At 47.9% G+C, this 18194-nt stretch overlaps 1 protein-coding gene across 1 annotated transcript in view; it reads right to left on the reverse strand.

Annotated features, from left to right (window-relative positions):
• GTF3A (general transcription factor IIIA) overlaps positions 1 to 7522 on the reverse strand; it is a 19442-nt gene extending 11920 nt beyond the window's left edge. Inside the window, exons 1-3 of the mRNA XM_019736429.3 lie at positions 7441 to 7522; positions 5663 to 5815; positions 1432 to 1727 (exon numbers count right to left, since the gene is read on the reverse strand). Coding sequence (XP_019591988.3) covers positions 1432 to 1727; positions 5663 to 5815; positions 7441 to 7522 — 531 coding nt within the window. The remainder of the gene's footprint in view (positions 1 to 1431; positions 1728 to 5662; positions 5816 to 7440) is intronic.
• Between the last annotated feature and the right edge of the window lie 10672 nt (positions 7523 to 18194).

Below are 18194 nucleotides of genomic sequence, written 5' to 3' on the forward strand. Positions count from 1 at the left end.
AGATGAGCACCACGGGCAGATCCACAGAACTTTGCACACCTCCTGTCGTGAAGCAGGCTTAATCAGTATTTGTCAAATTAGCGTGTGAAATTTGGGACAACAAAGATGACGCTGAGTCTTCCAACCTGTATGAAGGAAGCTGGTAGTGCCACCATCCAAAATACGGCTCACATGTCTAAAAGGAAGCTCTAATTTGCACATACTGACTACAGAGCCCAGAATCTGGGGGACAGGATGGGCAAGAGGAAGGACAGGGAGGCGGAGCATACCGGATGTCACTTGGTGGTAGGACTGCCAAGAGAGAGCTGGGTGTGGTGAATATAGAGGGCAGACTAGAAGCCAGTGAAAACAGTCAACGAGGAAAAGGAAAAGAGCTCGAGGAGACGGTCCCAAGGAGGAAACAATCAGCCTTCAAATGCTAGAGAGGGTAAGGAAATGGGAGCCATGAGGCCACGTGGAGGAGTGGTCCCTCGGTTAGATAGGTGCTAGGAGCAAAGGCAGGGACCGCAGGCCTCTCGCTTAATTAAGGGCCTCCCGCTGAGGCAGTGCAAAGCCTGGCTGTGACGAAACTGAGACATTGGGTAGATTCGTTGGCCTCTACTCTCATCTTCCAAAGTCTTCCTATTGCCCTCAAAATAAAACCCAAACTCCACACCCATTTGTACCCTGCTCTACAAATCCCACAGGTGTGCTTCTCCAGAGCGCCTCGTATATGGTCCCACCCAACCACACGGGCCTGCCTCCCCCCCCCCCCCCCAGGTTCTCCCTGCCAGGACTGTTTTCTCCCTCAAATGTCTGCGTGACTGGATCCTTCCCGTTTCCTTCAGGCCTTTCCTGAGCACCCTCCAGCAGCCCGATTGACTGCATCTCATTCCTACCTAGTCATTGTCTGCCTGTCCTGTTTAAAGCATAAGGACAGTGACAACACAAGCCTTGCCTGTTTTGTTCACTGCTCTCTTCAGGGCTAGAATAGTATTAACTTATGAAAGAATGAACGCACAGTGCTTGCAAAAACCTCCAGTACTCAGAAGTTACCCTCCATGCCAGTTCCAGGAGGCAGGTGTCTGTTGGAAGGGGGACGTCTCACCGTGCCTGTATTTACAGATTTGCGGGAGGTGGTGACTGGCCAAGACTCAAGATAAAAGAAGGGGGAAAAGTTGCACAGTACACCCCGAATCCATGGCGAGGATATCTCGGTCCTAAAACTTGTCTACCTTCTCGGCTGCTTCCCTAACTTAGGGCATGGCTGATTCAGCTCTGTGGTCCGCGGTGCAACACTGAACACGGCTTGCAAAGCCAGGCCTGCGGCCCTGCGCACCGGGCCGTCCCCAGGCCGCTCAGGCGGAGCCCACCTGGCGGACCGCGGGGTCACTAGTCAGTCCCTGGGCCTGGACGTCAGCCCCTCCGCGGCCGTGCCTGGGACCTCGTTACCTCCCCCGTGTGCTTGCAGAGGTGCGCGTCTAGCTTCCAGGCCTTGTTGTAACTTGCGCTGCAGTCGGGAAAGGAGCAGATGAACCTGCTGGGGAGCGCGGGGGGCGGCGGGGCGGTGCTCTCGCCGGCCGCGATAAACGTGTCGGCGAGCGTCGGGGATGACACCGCCTCAGCAACCGAGGCCGGCGGCTCCAGGGCGCCGGGGGCCAGTCGCTCAGCCACGTGCTTGCTGCTCCACGTGCGGGGAACCGGTGCGCGCGGCCGACGCCCAACCCAGCCCCGACCGCCGCCGGTTTACCCCACGGCTGACTCGGCGCACTTCCGGCATTGCGGCCACGGAGGGGCGGGACCGCGGCGCCTGCGCGCGGCAGCAGGCCACGCCCCGCGCGGCAGCAGGCCACGCCCCGCGCAAGCTCCCGGAAGCGCCTCGCAGGCCTCTGTTTGCGCAGGCTCCGGGAAGGCCCTCGCGAGCTGTGCCTGTCCCACCCGGTGGGGAGTGGACGAAATGAGTGGAAGGCCACGGCTTCCTCCTCCCCAGCAAAAGCTGCCTCGGCAGATCACCAGGCACTAAGTAATTGTGACATGTTTCCCGTCCAGCACCCCATTCTAAGTACTAACCTTGCAAAATTCAAACTATCTTGTTCTTACCACGTTATCGGTTTCTTCTTTATGGATTAATTTCTTTTCATGGGTCTCCACATGCTTCCTCTGCAAGACCCAGCACAGTGCTTCCTAACTTGGCTGCACGTTAGAATCACAGGGAGATCGTTTTTAAAACCCCAAACCCAGAGCATACCCCGGACCAATTAATCAGAATTTATGCGGGTGGGAAACAGGCGTCAAGTTTGGAAGCTCCACCCCACCCCCAACACCCCTCCGATTCCAAGGTACAGAAAAGTTTGGAAACTTTTAGGCCTTGCTGCTCCAAGTGTGGTCTGTGGACCCGCAGCATTGGAAATCACGACCTCAGACCTACTTGAATCAGCTCCAGGTGACTTGACAGTCATCAAAATTTGAAAAGCACGTCTTGAGGCTTGAATAAACATTGATTCTTATCTTAATTTATGAGGATCACGTGTTTAAAGGATGTCCTTGGACGAGGATAACAATGACAGGATGGATTGTCTGATGTTCTGCCAGATTTGTATGTTTCACCTCCTGAATCTTTCCAATTCATTAGGCAAACCCTTGTGTGAATCTAATGAACAGGTCCTGGCAGTGAAGTGCAGTTTTGAAAACAAGACAGGCCCTGACAGTCCTGAGCTGGATCCTCCTGTCATACTCACGTCTGAGCCTCCGTCTCCTCATCTTTAAAGTGGAGATGATGATAATAACACCTGTCTCGTAGCGTGTCACGAGGGCTGTGAGAGGGTGTCTGGGATGTGTGTCTACCCGCTGTTTTCCTCTTTTCCTCTCCAGCCCCTCTCCAAGGGTATGAGTCTGCACACACCCCCTCCTGCAGCTCCAGAATCTTTTCACACCTTAACACTGTCAATACCCACCTGTTGGAGTCTTTTTTGGAATGAATGAGACTGTATTTATCTCCACCTTCTGCACTGGGCACATTTACCACCAACTTTTAGTTCTGCCAACAATTTTGCATGTTAAGCTATTAATAGGATCCAGTCCAGGCCTTTTTTCTTCTTTCTCGTTCTTTCCTGTGTACTGGTCCATTGTCCCAGCCCTTTCTTCTCTACAGTTTACTCCTCAATGTGTTTTTCCAATGGCTCACATTTCTAAATGATGAGTAGATTTTTTTTTTTTACTTGAACATCAAGCAATGACCTCAAACTCAACATTATTTGTAACAATGTCACCATTCCATCTGGCTATACCTCCTTCGCTCTTCCTCCCTGTCCACAGTGGCATAAACGTAAGAACAGTGGGTCTCAACCCTGACTACACATCAGACCACCCAGGAGCTTTTGTGAAAATGGTGATGCCTGGGCCCTCACCCACAGCAGTGAAATCAAAGTCCTTGATCTTCCTCCTTCCTCTGCCCATCCCTGGCCTGGTTGAATTTTATACCTGATTGGTCAATTCCCCTACCATCCTCTGTCTACCTTTTCTTTGCTCTGGGCCAAGGCACCTGAAATAGCCTATCAACATGGTTTCATATCTTTACATTCTCCTGCCTCTAATCTCTCCTGCATATGGCTGTCAGTATCATTTCCCTAAAACATCTGAAACTTTCTAGGTTTAAGTTTGCAAGATTGGTATTTGCAAAGCATTTTTATTCCTCCTAGCCATGATTCCTACAATTCAGGTGGGAAATGGGGTCCCTGGGCTCAGGCCCCCTCCAGGATCCTTCTTACCCTGGGCACAATTTCTGGCCCAGATCAAGTCCTACTTCCTCCAGATAAGCCTCACCTGACTATGGCAGTTGCCACCCATATTTTCTACCTTTGAGCTTTTGTAGCCCTTTCTTTCTGTAGCACAGAGCAGACAGTCCTCAAATGTGTTGGGTTATTTAACTAATCAGGAATATAATTTAATATATAATTCCCCTAATCTTGATTTAATCTCCTTAAGGAAAGAGACTAGATCATATTCTTTTTGCATCCTTAGTAACAAGGAGATTTGCACATACTAGGAGCTAACATTATTTGTTAATTAAATAAACATAACTATGAACCATTGTGTGACATATTAAAGGTTTACATAAATGTCTTCATCAAGGAATCTTTCTGTGCAAGGAACATAATCTCACTCAAACTAATCCACGTACAAAGGGATTTAGTGTAAAGATTCAAGGGAATCTCATTGTACCAATTGCACAAAGGGCCCAGAGGATCAGAGTTGTCTGCACAGTTTGTTTCTCGCTGTTTGGGTCAGCTCTCCTCCTTAGCATCACTCCTTTGCTCTCTGGGCATCTCTTAGATTACCCCACTCATTTCCTGTATAAGTGTGTGCACCTGTGTATGTGTATGCATATATGTATATATGCACATGTGCCTGCACGGGTGTGTGTGTCTTGCTAACTCCTGCATTCTTGCTTGCTAGAGAGCTCTCTCTCTCTCTCTCTCTCTCTCTCTCTCTCTCTCTCTCTCTCTCTCTCCCCCCCCACTCCTCCCCCTCTTCTTACTCTCTCTCCCAGGATTCAGGCCCTCACAGTCCCAGGTCTCTGATCATCCTTGCCTGTCTCTCCATCTGCTCTTGTCTCTGCAGATCAGCTTCTGTAAGTCTCAGAGTTTCTGCCCCGTGACTGTTTTTCCAAGGGTTTTGGCTCAACCCAAGCAGTCCCAACCTTACATAATCTGGCCTCTTAACTCCCCATGGCTAATGACTCCAGAAAGAGAGTCTTTGGCCCACTTGGGGTTCAGGCTATTCCCCAAGCTCAAACAGCTTCAGCCTGGAAGGGATAGGGTTATGGGTCTTGTGGGGTGACCTAGACAGAACTCTGGTACGCCTGTTCTAGCTAGCAGATTGCATGTATCACCTCAGCTTTGCATCCACCCTTCGCCATGTGACTTTGTTCCTCCCATAAAGGGAGTTGGAGATATTTTCTCTCTCCTTGACTCTAAATTCAGCTATGTGACTTGCTTTGATCCTCTCAGTTGGAAGTGACAGCATGCCAATTCCATGCCTAGGCCTCAAGAGAACTCGTGTGTTGCCCTCTTGTTCCCCTGCCATTGCCACAAGGAGGACAATTCTACTTTAAGTTGTCCCAGGAAGGAAACTGACACGAGGAACAAAGCCTAGTCATCCGAGCTGAGCCCAGCACAGAACAGTCAGCCTGCCATCAGCTGACCCTCAGCCAGGCCACATATCTGTGGCAATCGAAGATTGGAAGCCACTGGGGCCGGCCCGGTGGCTCAGGCGGTTGGAGCTCCGTGCTCCTAACTCCTAAGGCTGCCAGTTCGATTCCCACATGGGCCAGTGGGCTCTCAACCACAAGGTTGCCGGTTCGACTCCCGCAAGGGATGGTGGGCAGCACCCCCTGCAACTAACAACGGCAACTGGACCTGGAGCTGAGCTGTGTCCTCCACAACTAAGATTGAAAGGACAACAACTTGACTTGGAAAAAAAAGCCCTGGAATTACTCACTGTACCCCAATAAAGTCCTGTTTCCCTTCCCCAATTAAAAAAAAAAAATCTTAAAAAAAAAAAGATCGGAAGCCATTGACTGGCAGGATGGTTTGTTATGCAGCAATTTTGTGGCAGTAACTAACAGGTAAACTCTCTTTGCAGGCACTTCCCCTCAGCCAATAAACATGCTCAAGAAGCTCACCTTCCAAACAAACTCCTTTATGTCCCTGTGCTTCTGCTCTCTGTGGCATGATTTCAGTTCTTCCCTTCACAGCCAGGTCACTGAAAAGAGGAATGTGTGCTCTTTTTCTTCTCTGCCTTTTCATGGTCTCATCATCACTGTCATCTTCATCACCTAAATGGTAAGCATCCACAAAAACAGAGCGAATAGTGGAGACCCCGTCACCTTGCTTCGACAACCATCAATTTGGTTTTGTTTCATCTGACTGCTTCCATTCCCAACCTTCTGCACCCTTTTTTTGCTAGAGTATTTTAAAGCAGTTTCCTACAGTACCTTATTTTTTTGTATTATCTCATTTTGATAATTAGCTCTAACAGATTTTGTATATATATGTATATATACATATATACACACACACAGACATATATAGAGTGTTATATAATCTTCAATTCTATTATCAGACTCAGCAAAATGAACGATAGTTTCTTAAAATCATCTAAAAGCCTCAAACTCAACATATTCAAAACTGCTAATCTCTTCTCCTCCCCCTCTTCCAGGGTCTTCTTGTTTCGATTCGACCCTGAAGCAGAGAACCCAGATAAACTGTGCCCAGATACTTGACCCACAGAAACTGTAAGAGAACAAATGTGTGTTGGTTAAAGCCACCAAGTTTGGGGGCAATTTGTTATGCAGCATAACCAGCACACAGAGTCAGTCTTGGCTACACAAAATAACTAGACCTGTGGTCCCAAACACACATGAAGGACTGAGCATCGGAACAAAGAGAGTTCTGACAGGAGGGGGGACTCTGACATAGCATCTGGCCATTACACAAGCTTCTTTCTAAGTGAAAAATCAGATACATAGTGTGGCCAGAATGAGTGTCATTATGGTAATAACAGGACATAGTAGCTCGAGTGTGGACTGTCCTGGGAACTCTTCAAAGTGCAGCCCCTTTAATCCTAATTTATCTTCCAATGTCTACTCCTCCCAGATGGGTCCAGCACAGCCAAGGTGGTGAGCTAAGGCCATTGTCCTTGTGGGTCAGCAAGAAACCAGGACATCGTCCATGAAACACGCCTGTAACTTAAAGAAGCAGAGAACCACGGGCTCTTCTTTTACAGATGTGCAGTAGAAAGACCTTTGGATTGGGCCCTAGCTAACTACTTGAGTATGACCTGGGCAACTCTTCCCAACCAGCTTGTCTCATCTATAAAACAGGAGACCCTGTCCTTCCTTCCTCACAGGGTTTCTATGGGCATCATGTAAGAACTTGGCACGTTAACCTCTCTGTGCCTCAGTTTCTTCACGGATCAACTGAGAACAAGAGAACCTACTTCACAGGCTGTGAGGATTAAATGAAAAAATATGTGTAAAGCATGTAGCAGCAAATGCGTGGCTCTGAGGAGTTGCGGCAGACGGCAGCTCTCGTCGCCATGGTTACTATGACCTGTGCGAACACCTTCGCCAGCCACAAGTGTTACACATCTGTAAACTGTGACTGACACTAGGTTCTCACATAGTGGCTCAAACAAAAAGTGAATGAATGGATGAGCACTATTGCATTGGTCAAGGTAAGCCCAACGGGAGCTGGACGACAACAGTTAAGAAAAGTTCCCTGCACTTCGCCTTGGGATTGAGCAAGAGAGGTTCCACCCCTCGGCCACATTCTCCACAGAGTGTGGAGAGAGCCTCCAGGAGTCATGGATTGTCTAATTGCCCAGTAGGCGCAGTCCCCCAGGCTGTCCCCTGTATCTCTGTCCTTGCTCCCAGCTGTACTCTGTAGGAAGATTTCTTGCCCTCTCTCAGCATCTGTTCTTTGAATGTCCCCACGTGGACCTCTGGAATCACCCAGTGGACAGTGCTCAGACCTGCTGCCATTCTGCTTCTTGGTTGTCGGCTCATTGTGTAGCTCGGCCTGGCTCCTCCAAATGGCCCTCTCTCACTTCCGTCTGATTATCGCATGTTCCTGCAGCTGTAATGGCCCTACCAGGGGACTGCCACAGGCCTGTACTTAGTCACTCCCACCTGTTTCAAACCCATTTTAGTCTGGAGTAGCCAGATTCCATCTAGTGAGCCAGGCCTGATTGCTCTCTGATTACTCACGAGGTCAGGGGCTGGAATGTGCCCTTTCTATTCACAGCCTATGTAAGACTTTTGTAATTGATAGTTTCCTCTGCCAGCTTTTGTCACTGAGCCACTAGATACCCTGGCAGAGCTGAGCAGGCATCTTTAGGGAGTCCTTGCCCTATTTATGGATGGCTTCTTGGTTTACTTTAGGGGTAGAATCCACCCATCCCTCTTCAACCTCCCTGCCACCATCTTGGTCCAGTCTACCTTCGTCTCACCTGAGCTCCAGGTGCATCCTGCAACCAGGCTCACCCTCTCCAATGCTGCATACTATGGCTAAGAAATCCTTCCCAAAGTCAGGGATTTCAGGGGTGTCCCATAGCCTTTAGAAGAAAGCCCACCTCCTTACAGGTGCCCTTGCAATGCCTCAGAGAAGCCAGTATTATGTCCCCGCCTCCTTTCTCTCTTCCTCTCTGTCCAAGCCCTGTGAGCTCCCTTCACTGCTCACACTTGCCCTCTCTCACTTCCCTTCAGACTTCCCACATCGTCCTCACCTGCCCTGTATCACTCTGTCCTTGTTCTCTGCTGTCCCTCACAACTAGCAAAGGGCAACTCATCAGGCGGCAGCCTGATTCCTCCAAAGAGCTTGCCAGACCCATTCCAGAGGGCCAGGTGGCCACACTGTGCTCCTCAGTGCCCTGCCCTTCCCTCCTCACAGCTCTTCACCTACCTCACCACAGTCGTCTAACTAATCTTCCCGGGCAGCTCTTTGCAAGCTCTGGGGCAGCTCCGTGTCTCTCAGTCAGCCCTGCACCCCCGGCGCCCAGCACAGGGCCTGGCACATGGCGGGTGCTGATAAATATTTCTGGATTGAATCAATACCTTTCCCACCACTACAATGAAGCAGCAGAAATAACAGTGGAAACTTCTATGGCATTTCCCTTGGTCAAACATTGACTGGTCCAGATAACATTTCACATGAAACATTAATTTTTGGCTTGAACAAGAAAGGTAATTATTGATTTCTAGCATGCCTATGATTTTTTTGTATTTCCTCTCATGCTTCACAAAGTTCCTGTATTCTATACATTGGCTTTGAAATACACCTCCCCCCCCCCCCCTTTTCTTCTCAATTATTGTAGGTCAATTTTTGGTCAGTTTCTATATTAAGTCCTTTAAATGCTCCATCTCATTTTAGACATTATTTTTCCTACTCTCACGTAAGGAAGCCCCATGTCCTTGGGCAGGGCCTCTGTGTCAGCTGACTGTCTACTGGTGACATGCCTGCACATTCATCCCTAAGGCTCCCACTTTTGATGTCCTCTTCTTGTCCCTACATCTGTGGGTTCCATACAATCCTATTGGAGTCCCTTTATTAATAAGTGGAGGTGTTTGTTTATCAATCACATTTTAGAGTGAAACCTGCACCCTTTCTGAGGCTAGAGATCTATGTGTACTGCTTACCTCTCAGCACAGAGCAGGGAGGCAAGCAACGTTTTAAATATTCTTTGCAACATCCATTCATTAAAAAATATGTATTAGGTGTCCTTAGAAAGTGAGGTTTCAGAGGCTAGAGTGACCCCATGACCAAGATGGGGACCAGCGGGACAGGTGGGCACACCTGTGGAGCACAGGGCTCTGTCCGGGGCCAGCACTGCAGGCTCTCTCTCTCGTTTCTGAACTTGGGATCTTGTGCTTTTATTTCCTCCACTGCCTGGTCATGACTGTCACCTTGGACTCTCTGGGATACGGTAACGGTGACCTCCAGCAGCTGATCTGACCTGTCACAAACCCCACCATCTCTTCATCCCCAGCCCCATGAGTCGCACACAGCTCTGATGGCCTCTTTTCTCTCTTTCCTCTCTTTTTGTCACACCACTGTTTTCTTCCTTCCTTCTAGAAATAAAGCCTAGAAATAAAGGGAAATTCTGTCGTCCAGTTGCTAAAAAACGTCAAGCAAGGCCTATTCTGGAGCCCTTTCTGAACAGCTGCTAAACGATTGGGTAAATTCATGAGGGAAGAGGGATGGAGAACAGACGGACAAATGGAGTCACTGGCTGGATACAGGCGTTTCACCCGGAAGAGCCCTGATCATAAAGTCCCCAATTCTGCAGACACAAGACATCTCCAGGGGTCCCGCAGGAACAGAAAGATGACATGACAAGAAATCAGCTCTCCTAGAAAGGATGGGGAAGCCCGGGCTGGGGGTAGGGTTTTAAACTCGAGGCAGGTTCTCTGCCTCTTGGCACTTTCAGACTATTGGGTTTGTCTTATTCCAAAGTCCGTGCTTAGGGGATTCCCAGCCTCTGCACCAGCAGCGTGAGACCCAGGAGATGATGAACGTATGAGGTCCACCTGGTCCAGTTCTTCCAGGCTGGTCTCCAGGGCCAGTTCCCGAGATATGAACCATCTCTCTACAGTCAGAGTGTTGTGTGGACAGAGGATGGGAAGATGGGAAGTGGGGGGGGGGGGTCTCTGTGCTCCTTGGGATTTGGGGCCATGTTTGAGTACTTTCTGGGAGAATCATAGAAAACTGCATTTCTAATGTCTTTGATGATAGAAACTTGCCCCAGAATCTCAAAAGGACCTCTATTAATATTCAGTGATCTATAGAGAAGTGAAAATAGCTGGTCTCAAATGCTAATCTTCTAAAAATGGGGATTTGAGCACATGTAGGACAGTTGCTGCCTCCTCTGTCTATCCCTGCCTCTGGTGTAGAGAGCAAATGCCTTCATCCGTTTGTACCTAGAGCACAATGACCTGCTTCTGTTCAGTTTTCCTCTTTTCTAGGTTTTTCATCATTCTTTTCCCCAGTGGAGATAGGGTTAAGTAAACTGATTTATACGGGTACTTCCTCTACCAGACCTAGTAAAAATAAATACTCCACTGCATCTCAAAGGTCTACCTTTGTCACCTGGCCATCACTACAGCTGGGGGGTCATCCCCAGGGTCCTGTCCCCAGAAACTACCCATATACATCTAAGCACAGCATATTACATACAGTTTCATGGAGTTTCGACCCTAGGTTCAGAATTTGAGCTCCAGAAAATGAGTAGAAAAAGATTTTTCAAAACTAATGCTTAGGGCAGCTGAGACTAAATAAAGCTGACGACTTGGTTCGGAATTTTAGATCTTTTGGTTCCTTTCTGTTGTCACAGTTTTAAGTCCTGGAGTTAGTGACTATCCCTAATGGGGCTTGACTCCCACTCGATGGTGTCCTCCAGCTTCCCAAAGGGTGGGCGGCCCAGAAGAGGCAGCTCTGTCATCTAGTATAAAAGGAAGCGTGTTCTCCCATGGGATGGTCTGTGACAATAAATCTTGTCCATAAACAAGTGGCTTACTTGTTCACCTCCCACAGAGACCTACCATGTACTGTGCTCTTGGTTAATGCCACAGAGAGACGGATGTGTTTATGGTAGCCATGGTAACAAGAGTGGACTTGCTTATAATGGCTTCAGGTTAGCTTTTTCAGATATTTATCCGGGCTGTCTGTGTGAGATGCCATGCCAGCCCCACGTGACCCTCAGGGGGTGCACCACGGAGCCTTCCCGCTGACGCTGGGTCGGTGCTGTTTCAGTGGTAAAAAGTGTTAAAAACATTAGCATGCGACCGCCCCATATTGATACCAGGGTTGGTAAAGAAAGACTTGATGAGTTTTAATCATATCCTCACATATGAACTTTTTACTAAGCTTCTATTTATCAATAAATACAAGTATGTGTATGCGGGAGAAAGGCAGGGCAGTGTCCTCTGGAAAAGCTAAGGGCCGGTTTCCCTCTTCCCAAGTTACTTTGAACAATAAAGAATCTTTTGTTGCTGGTTGCATTTGGAAAAATAAAAGTGCTGTTTGAGTATCATAACGGTACTAAAATTTACCTCAGCACTATTGTTCTTACTTCAAGTGCATAGGGGTATGACAGTGACAATAAATGAGGATAAACACTTAGCGCTGCAGCCCCCACGTGGTGCAGACGACGAAGGGGCGGCTTCTACGTGAGTGATTTCCGAGTCCAAGAAAGAACCCAACCCCACTGTGGTTCCTGTACTTCGCGCTGCAGAGTATGCACTGAGGTATTACCTGCAAAACTCCAGCAAACATTCTTGGGAAGACTATGTCAGCAGCCTGCAGCCACAGTCCCCTGAGGCAGGACGAGTTGGCTTTGTTGCCCATCCCATTGGACGTACAAGTCTAGGAGCATCTGGCTACAGATACAAATTGGAGACTTTTGAATGATATTTTTAGGACTTTAACTCTTTAGATGGCCGCCGCCCAGATTCCTTCACATTTCTGAGGCCTGTCACCAGCCTTCTGGGCGCCAGCACCCAGGACTGTCCCCAGAGGCGCACCTGAGGGTTACAGCAGCCTCCTCCACCTGTGGGCGGGAGCACCTGGCCCTTAGCCATGGGTGTGGGTGCAGGAAAGACAGGCTCATCAACTTGCCTGTGGTGGGGTCAGGCTGAGCTGGGCCCTGTGTCCCCTGCCCTGGCCAGCTCCCCTCCCTTTTTCCTCTGGGAGCACTTGATAAATCCTGCACACAACTCCATGTCTCGGGGTCTACTTCTGAGGTACCAAGAGTCACACCATTTCATTAGGCTTACTATGAAAAACAACACACCTCTGCCTCGCCCGGCACCTACCCCAGGGTTCCCTCCAATTCATGTTCTCCAGAGGCAACCATTTTACATTCATCTTAGTTTTTATTTTGAGGGGCATGTTCCTGTACATCTTTAAATAATACTCTTCTAGTGCTGCTTCCTGACTTTTCTGTTTTAGGCATTTTCTATTGATTTTCCCCTATGGAATATGAAGATTAACACACACACACACAAACACACACACTACTCATTCCATTCTCCTAAATGGAATCGTTATAAAATAACAATACTAGGTTACTCTTATATAGAATTTACTATGTGGCAAGTATTGTTCTAAGCATTTCACAGGTATTAATTCATTTAATACTCCCCCAGCCCTTTGTTCTGTGATGATCCCCATTTTACAGATGAGGAAATTGAGTCAGAGTGGTTAAGCACGTGGCCCCACCACACAGGTAATGGTGGGGGGGGTGCAGATTTGCCCCAGGGCAGTCTGACTTCAGCGTCTATGCTCTCAATCCCCTTGCTATGTTACGGAATTACACTGCAAATTTAGTTAGACCCATCTTCCATATATTTACTAACATGATTATAGCAATGCTAGTAACAGCGGATCCGTGCAGTAAACTGATTTCTCTTCCTTCTTGCAAAACTTTTAATTTTACCCATGGAGTCAAAATCCTGAGGAAAAAAATATTTCAAACTTAAACTTCCATACTCAGCCAAACAACCAAGTTCAAGGGCAGACAAAAGATATTTTTAGATGTACAAGGTCCCGGAAATGTTACTTCCCATATACTCTTTCTCAGGACGTTACAGAGTACCCCAGCAAGATAAAGACACCAAGAAGGAAGAAATCGTGGGCCCAGGGAACAGGAGAGGGGTAAAGGGACCCTGTGGGTGATGAAGAGAAGGGATCGGGAAACGGATTCTTGTTCCCTCCACCTCCCGCTGTGTGGACTGCAGCAAATTAGTCATCTCTGTGCCTCAGTTTCCTCATATGAAAAATGAGGATAGACTTACAGGGTATTCATGATGAGTAAACGACCTGCAGAGGTCACAGGTTGGGCTTCTTATGAAATTGGTGGCTTGAACATGACTTCATTTCTTCCTTCTGAAACCCTAACAAAATGACAGAAAGGATGTTTTCCCCAAAAGAGCACATTATCCCAGAAGGACAAAAGAACAAGAGGCAAGATTATAGCAACAGGATTTTGGAGGCTGGAGATCAGGAATTTGGATAGTAACTGATTCAGCGGAGACAAACACCAAAGGGAGAATTTAAAAAGTTAATACATGGTGAGCAAGCAGAAAAGTCCAAGTCAGTGAAACTATTCTGGAGGCTTTTAGGCTGGCAGGAAAAGAAAACACTTTGTAGGTAATGAGATAAACCCTCAGGTTTCCTAGCAACAGGAACTGCTCCCTTGGTACTGCCTAGGCTTGGTGGGGAAGGGATGTAAATGGGCCTAACGTTCCGAACGGAAGCTAGGAAAGGGATTATCAAGATAAATGGCCAAAGTCATATATAAGTCATATATTAAAAAGTATGTAAAGATTATGTAAAGATTTGCCACATTTGCGTGCGGAGGAGATTTTCAGGCACAGCACCCTTATTTGGAGGCTGACGCAGCATGGAACCGACACTGATTCAGCCTGTGGTTTTCCACGACACCCACAGTGAGTGAAGCAGAATTTTCCAGCGGGTGGCAGGTAGTGCTCTAAGCCCTGGGAAGACGGCGATACACAAAACAGGCCCAGGCCCCACCAGGGTGCAGCCTCTACACACTGCTTTCACCGGCACAGAGTGTGACCAACGACACTGGCTGCCCGAGAGAGACGAATTCACTCACTGAGGAAGGGAGGCTGAAGTCACTGCTTCAAACTGACTGTCCAGCTCTGACAATACCTCACTCAGGGCTTGTGGTCCTTCCCAAACATGAATTTCCTGGGGAGCCCGTGTTTCTTCTGAGAAGAAACCACACAGAGCCATCTTGTGGTGGAAAAGAGATGCACAGGTTTCAGCCTAAAAACTTGATTGGCTTTTATATGACACCAGCAGGTGTAAATACATCTGCATACTACTCTTGCACCTCGATTCCTCTCATACCTCAGGCAGCACTTTAAAGTGGTCAGCAAATGTTGACAGCCATCTCCTCTTGTCCCACAAACACATTTACCACAGGTAATTAACTTAACTACCTGATAAAAATGTAATTGGCGTGTTGTAATGCCAGCTATTGTCTGAGGAGAGTTTGACAGACGATTACTCCTTGGTTATCTTTATAGGCACATAATCAAATCCAAATTTGATCATTCGTTTGTGATGTGATTAAAGTAAACAGCCAAATAGGGGAATCATGATCCTGAAAGATTTATTATTTGCCTCAATTATGTGGTTTGGATTTTTATATTGTTAGAAAATAAAAAGAAGTTGGTCAGATGGCTCTTCAACACCTCCAAATGCTTATAAGGGATAAACCTTATTCGCCAGAGAGGATACAAGGCCTGGAGTATCCATTTGTATGCCCGAACGATCTGTGCGCCTCTTCTGGAAGCTTCCGTCATGTCATTCGAGCCTTTTCTCACATTGCAAACAGCAGCTACAAATGCTGCAGTCTAGGAGACCCCATTGAGCAGAGACCCCCCCCCCCCGCCCAACCCTCCAGCACTAGGGACAACCTCAGAGCGCAAATTGCAAAGCAGCTGCTGTCTGAGCACCTGCTAGTCCAAGCACCAGTGTCACCTGCGTCTACAGGACTGTTCTGAGCAGGGCAGATAGTGGTGAAGAGCTTCATCAGATTGCCTCAGCGAGGGCTAGATACTAAGTGTAGGCCTCAGATAAGCAAGTCACCTTCCACCTGAGCTCAAGGGGTGCTTCCGTCCTGGACACCTACTGATGTGATGACTGATGAGGATTTTCTCACTCTGTCCCCACAGTGGTCAGCGTACTCCAGACGCTTCCTCTGATTTGGGCCACTTCTCAGCCACCCGCCCCATGTTGGGAGGAGGAGGCCTTCCAGACGGTTTAGGAAAGCATGGTTTGGTGTTTCCAGGCACTGAGAAATGCCTCCAACCCAGACCAGGGGAGCACCTGCTACAAATGGCTTTGACCATGCTCTTGAAGTCAGCTGCGACAGAATTCAGCTTGAATTTTAAAACAAGCAGTTTCCCCCTTCTCCTTAGGGCAACTTCGAATGTGTTTCCTGCTCTTCCACACTCGCCCAGCCCCCACCGTGCCAACCTGACCTTTGCCCAGCAGACGCAGAGGCGCCTGCCTGACCTCAGCCCTAGGCCCACAAGGGCCTTGAGACTGCTGACTTCCTGCCACGGCGCGCAGGCCTAGCCCAGGGCTCAGCTGCTGGCTCTGCTGGTCTTACCCTATCGTGTCATCGTCTCACATGTGCCACGTAACACCCACGTCTCCCCAGAGAGATGGTAAGTGCCACGGAGGCAATGAACAATAAGAGTAGAACAGGTCACAGGATGCATTTGTTCACTTAATAAATACTGAGTGCCTGCTTTAAGCCAGCACGGGACGAAACAGACCCAGGCCCCGCTCTCACGGAGTTTCTAGTTCAGTGGGAAGGCAGACAATGAAGAAAGAAATACATCACATTCCAGATGTAGAATCCAAAGCATGGTCCAAGGTCATCCAGGAGTCTGGAAGCCAGAAATGGGAAGAAAAGCAGATTTCGATGATGAAAATCAGTCAGACGCCCGAGCTTCCAAGTTCACTGCTCACCAAAGCACATCAATGTACATGCGTTAGACAGCACGTGTGCAGAAAAGATACAGGCTCTGGGAATCAATGCGGCTCCCAACATCTTGGGTACTTCAGTCTCTAATCCAGTGATTCTCAGCAAGTATGCAGCATTTGTCCCACTGAGGACTTGATTAACAGTGGGTCTGGGGCTTGACAAGACTGTTTCCGGTTGCCTGATAACGCCTTGCAATGCTTACCCCGACACAGCGGCCAGAGGCAGGAGGAAGTCAGGGAGGTCATTTGCACTGCTGATTTCAAATTACCCTTAGCAAATACAGTTCACTTTATAGAGCAAACAGGATCACCCAGTCACCTTATGGGGTGAGAGAGAAGGAACTTTACCCATCATTAATGTTTTACTACCTTTCTCAAAAAGTGTAACCTTTAACCCCCAAATCAACTCTGAACCGAGGCAGAGGAGGTCCGGCTGCTGGGGCTATTCCGGGTACTGGTCTGTCACCGGGCCAGTGCTGCTTCGATCAGGAGAAACAAATAAACAGAAAGATAAGCTCTTTAAAGCACACATGAAGCAGACCCAGAACTTCCCGAGCAGAGATAACCGGCCAGCCACAGGGCCTCACTGGGATGATAGAAGTCTGTCTGCCCAAATGCCCTCAGGCCTGGGACAGACCTGGGCCTCCGTAGTGACCAACATAAGGGAAGCCCTTCTACCAGCCTGGAGAAAGTGCAGCCTAGTGCTAACTGCAGAAATTCTGTGATTGACTTGGCTGCAGCTCCTACTGACTGACTGACGACCTGAAAGGCTTGTTCTTCCGCAGAGATGGCCACACTCATTGTCCTAACTACCAGCAAGAACCTTATTTAGCACGAGGACTCCAAAGTCTGAGCCAGATTGGTGGAGAGAGCATTTACGTGTGAGACATCCGGGATGCCACAGAATTCCCTGACACCTGTGACGCGTGGGCTTTCCTGGACGCACAGCCCACCTGTGCTGAACAGGTCCTTCCTTCCTTTCTTACATGTAATGACAGGCAGTTCCAGACACTTCCATTTTTATAGATGACTAATGCCTGATTATTTGAGACCTAAGAAGTGTGTCCTCAGGAGTTAATGCAATTTATTATTCATGAGCTATAAAATTAGCACAGGACTGTTTCCACTTCAGTTCCCAGAGGTCTGGCTGCTGAGCAAGGCTTGGCCCTGGCGCAGGCAGGGCAGCTGGGGTTCCTGCAGTATGGGGAGGAACATTTTCTTATCAGTGCTCTCTTAAGTTGGTCACACTCTACAACTGCTGCTTTTCTTACTTTTAAATTACACTTCTGTTGGCTTAACTTCTTTCCTCTCAACTTAGTCTGTCGTGGGTCGTTGCATCGGCCCCGCGGTGTATAGTGGTGAATTTCAGCATCTGCCCACACTTCCCAGTAATCACACGTTAACACATACACGCACTGAGGTTCAAAGGTGAGCCTATGCCCCTATTGCTAAATCACAAATGTAACAGTTCCGCCTGGCGCGTTCGAGGAGCTCTTTTTCTGTGCCATATGGAAACTGAGAGAGGTAGGCAGGCCAGGAGGTTTTAGCTTGTCAAATGGGCTGCTGTCAAGAAGCATTTTACTGATGTACATGTGGGACAAATCATTTGCAAATAAAAAATATACAGTCCTTTTGATTGTAAATTCCATGTAGCCAATTGATTCTCACAGAATACTTTCAGTCGATTTTTGTTGAACTGGTGTATCCATAGCCAAACTATAGTTGCAACTGATGAACAAATGTAGTTCCAACATAAATGTTAATTGATATTTTTGTTTAAGAGTAAACAACAGAGACTATGCCCAAACTTGAGGCATTTATCAATGATGTGTGTCAACTGTTTGCTTAATCAGATAACATTTTCAAACACTGGAAGCATACATTTTCAGTTTTTCAGCTATTTACAATTTAACAGCTATCCACAAGATACACTTTTACGTTTAACCTGCATTTTTAACATTTTGTCCATCACTTTCCTAGGTCTATACAATCAACAGAACAATAAACCAAGCCTTGATTTGTAACATTTTGCCAATTGCTATATGCAAACACTTCCACTGTGGTCAATTTCAATCTACTGACATGAGGTCGCTGAATGTGGAGTTGGAAGAGAAGCCCCATAATAACCCT

This window comes from Rhinolophus sinicus, chromosome 16 (assembly GCF_057876585.1).
Source record: "Rhinolophus sinicus isolate RSI-liver-muscle chromosome 16, RSI-T2T, whole genome shotgun sequence".
Taxonomy (NCBI): domain Eukaryota; kingdom Metazoa; phylum Chordata; class Mammalia; order Chiroptera; family Rhinolophidae; genus Rhinolophus; species Rhinolophus sinicus.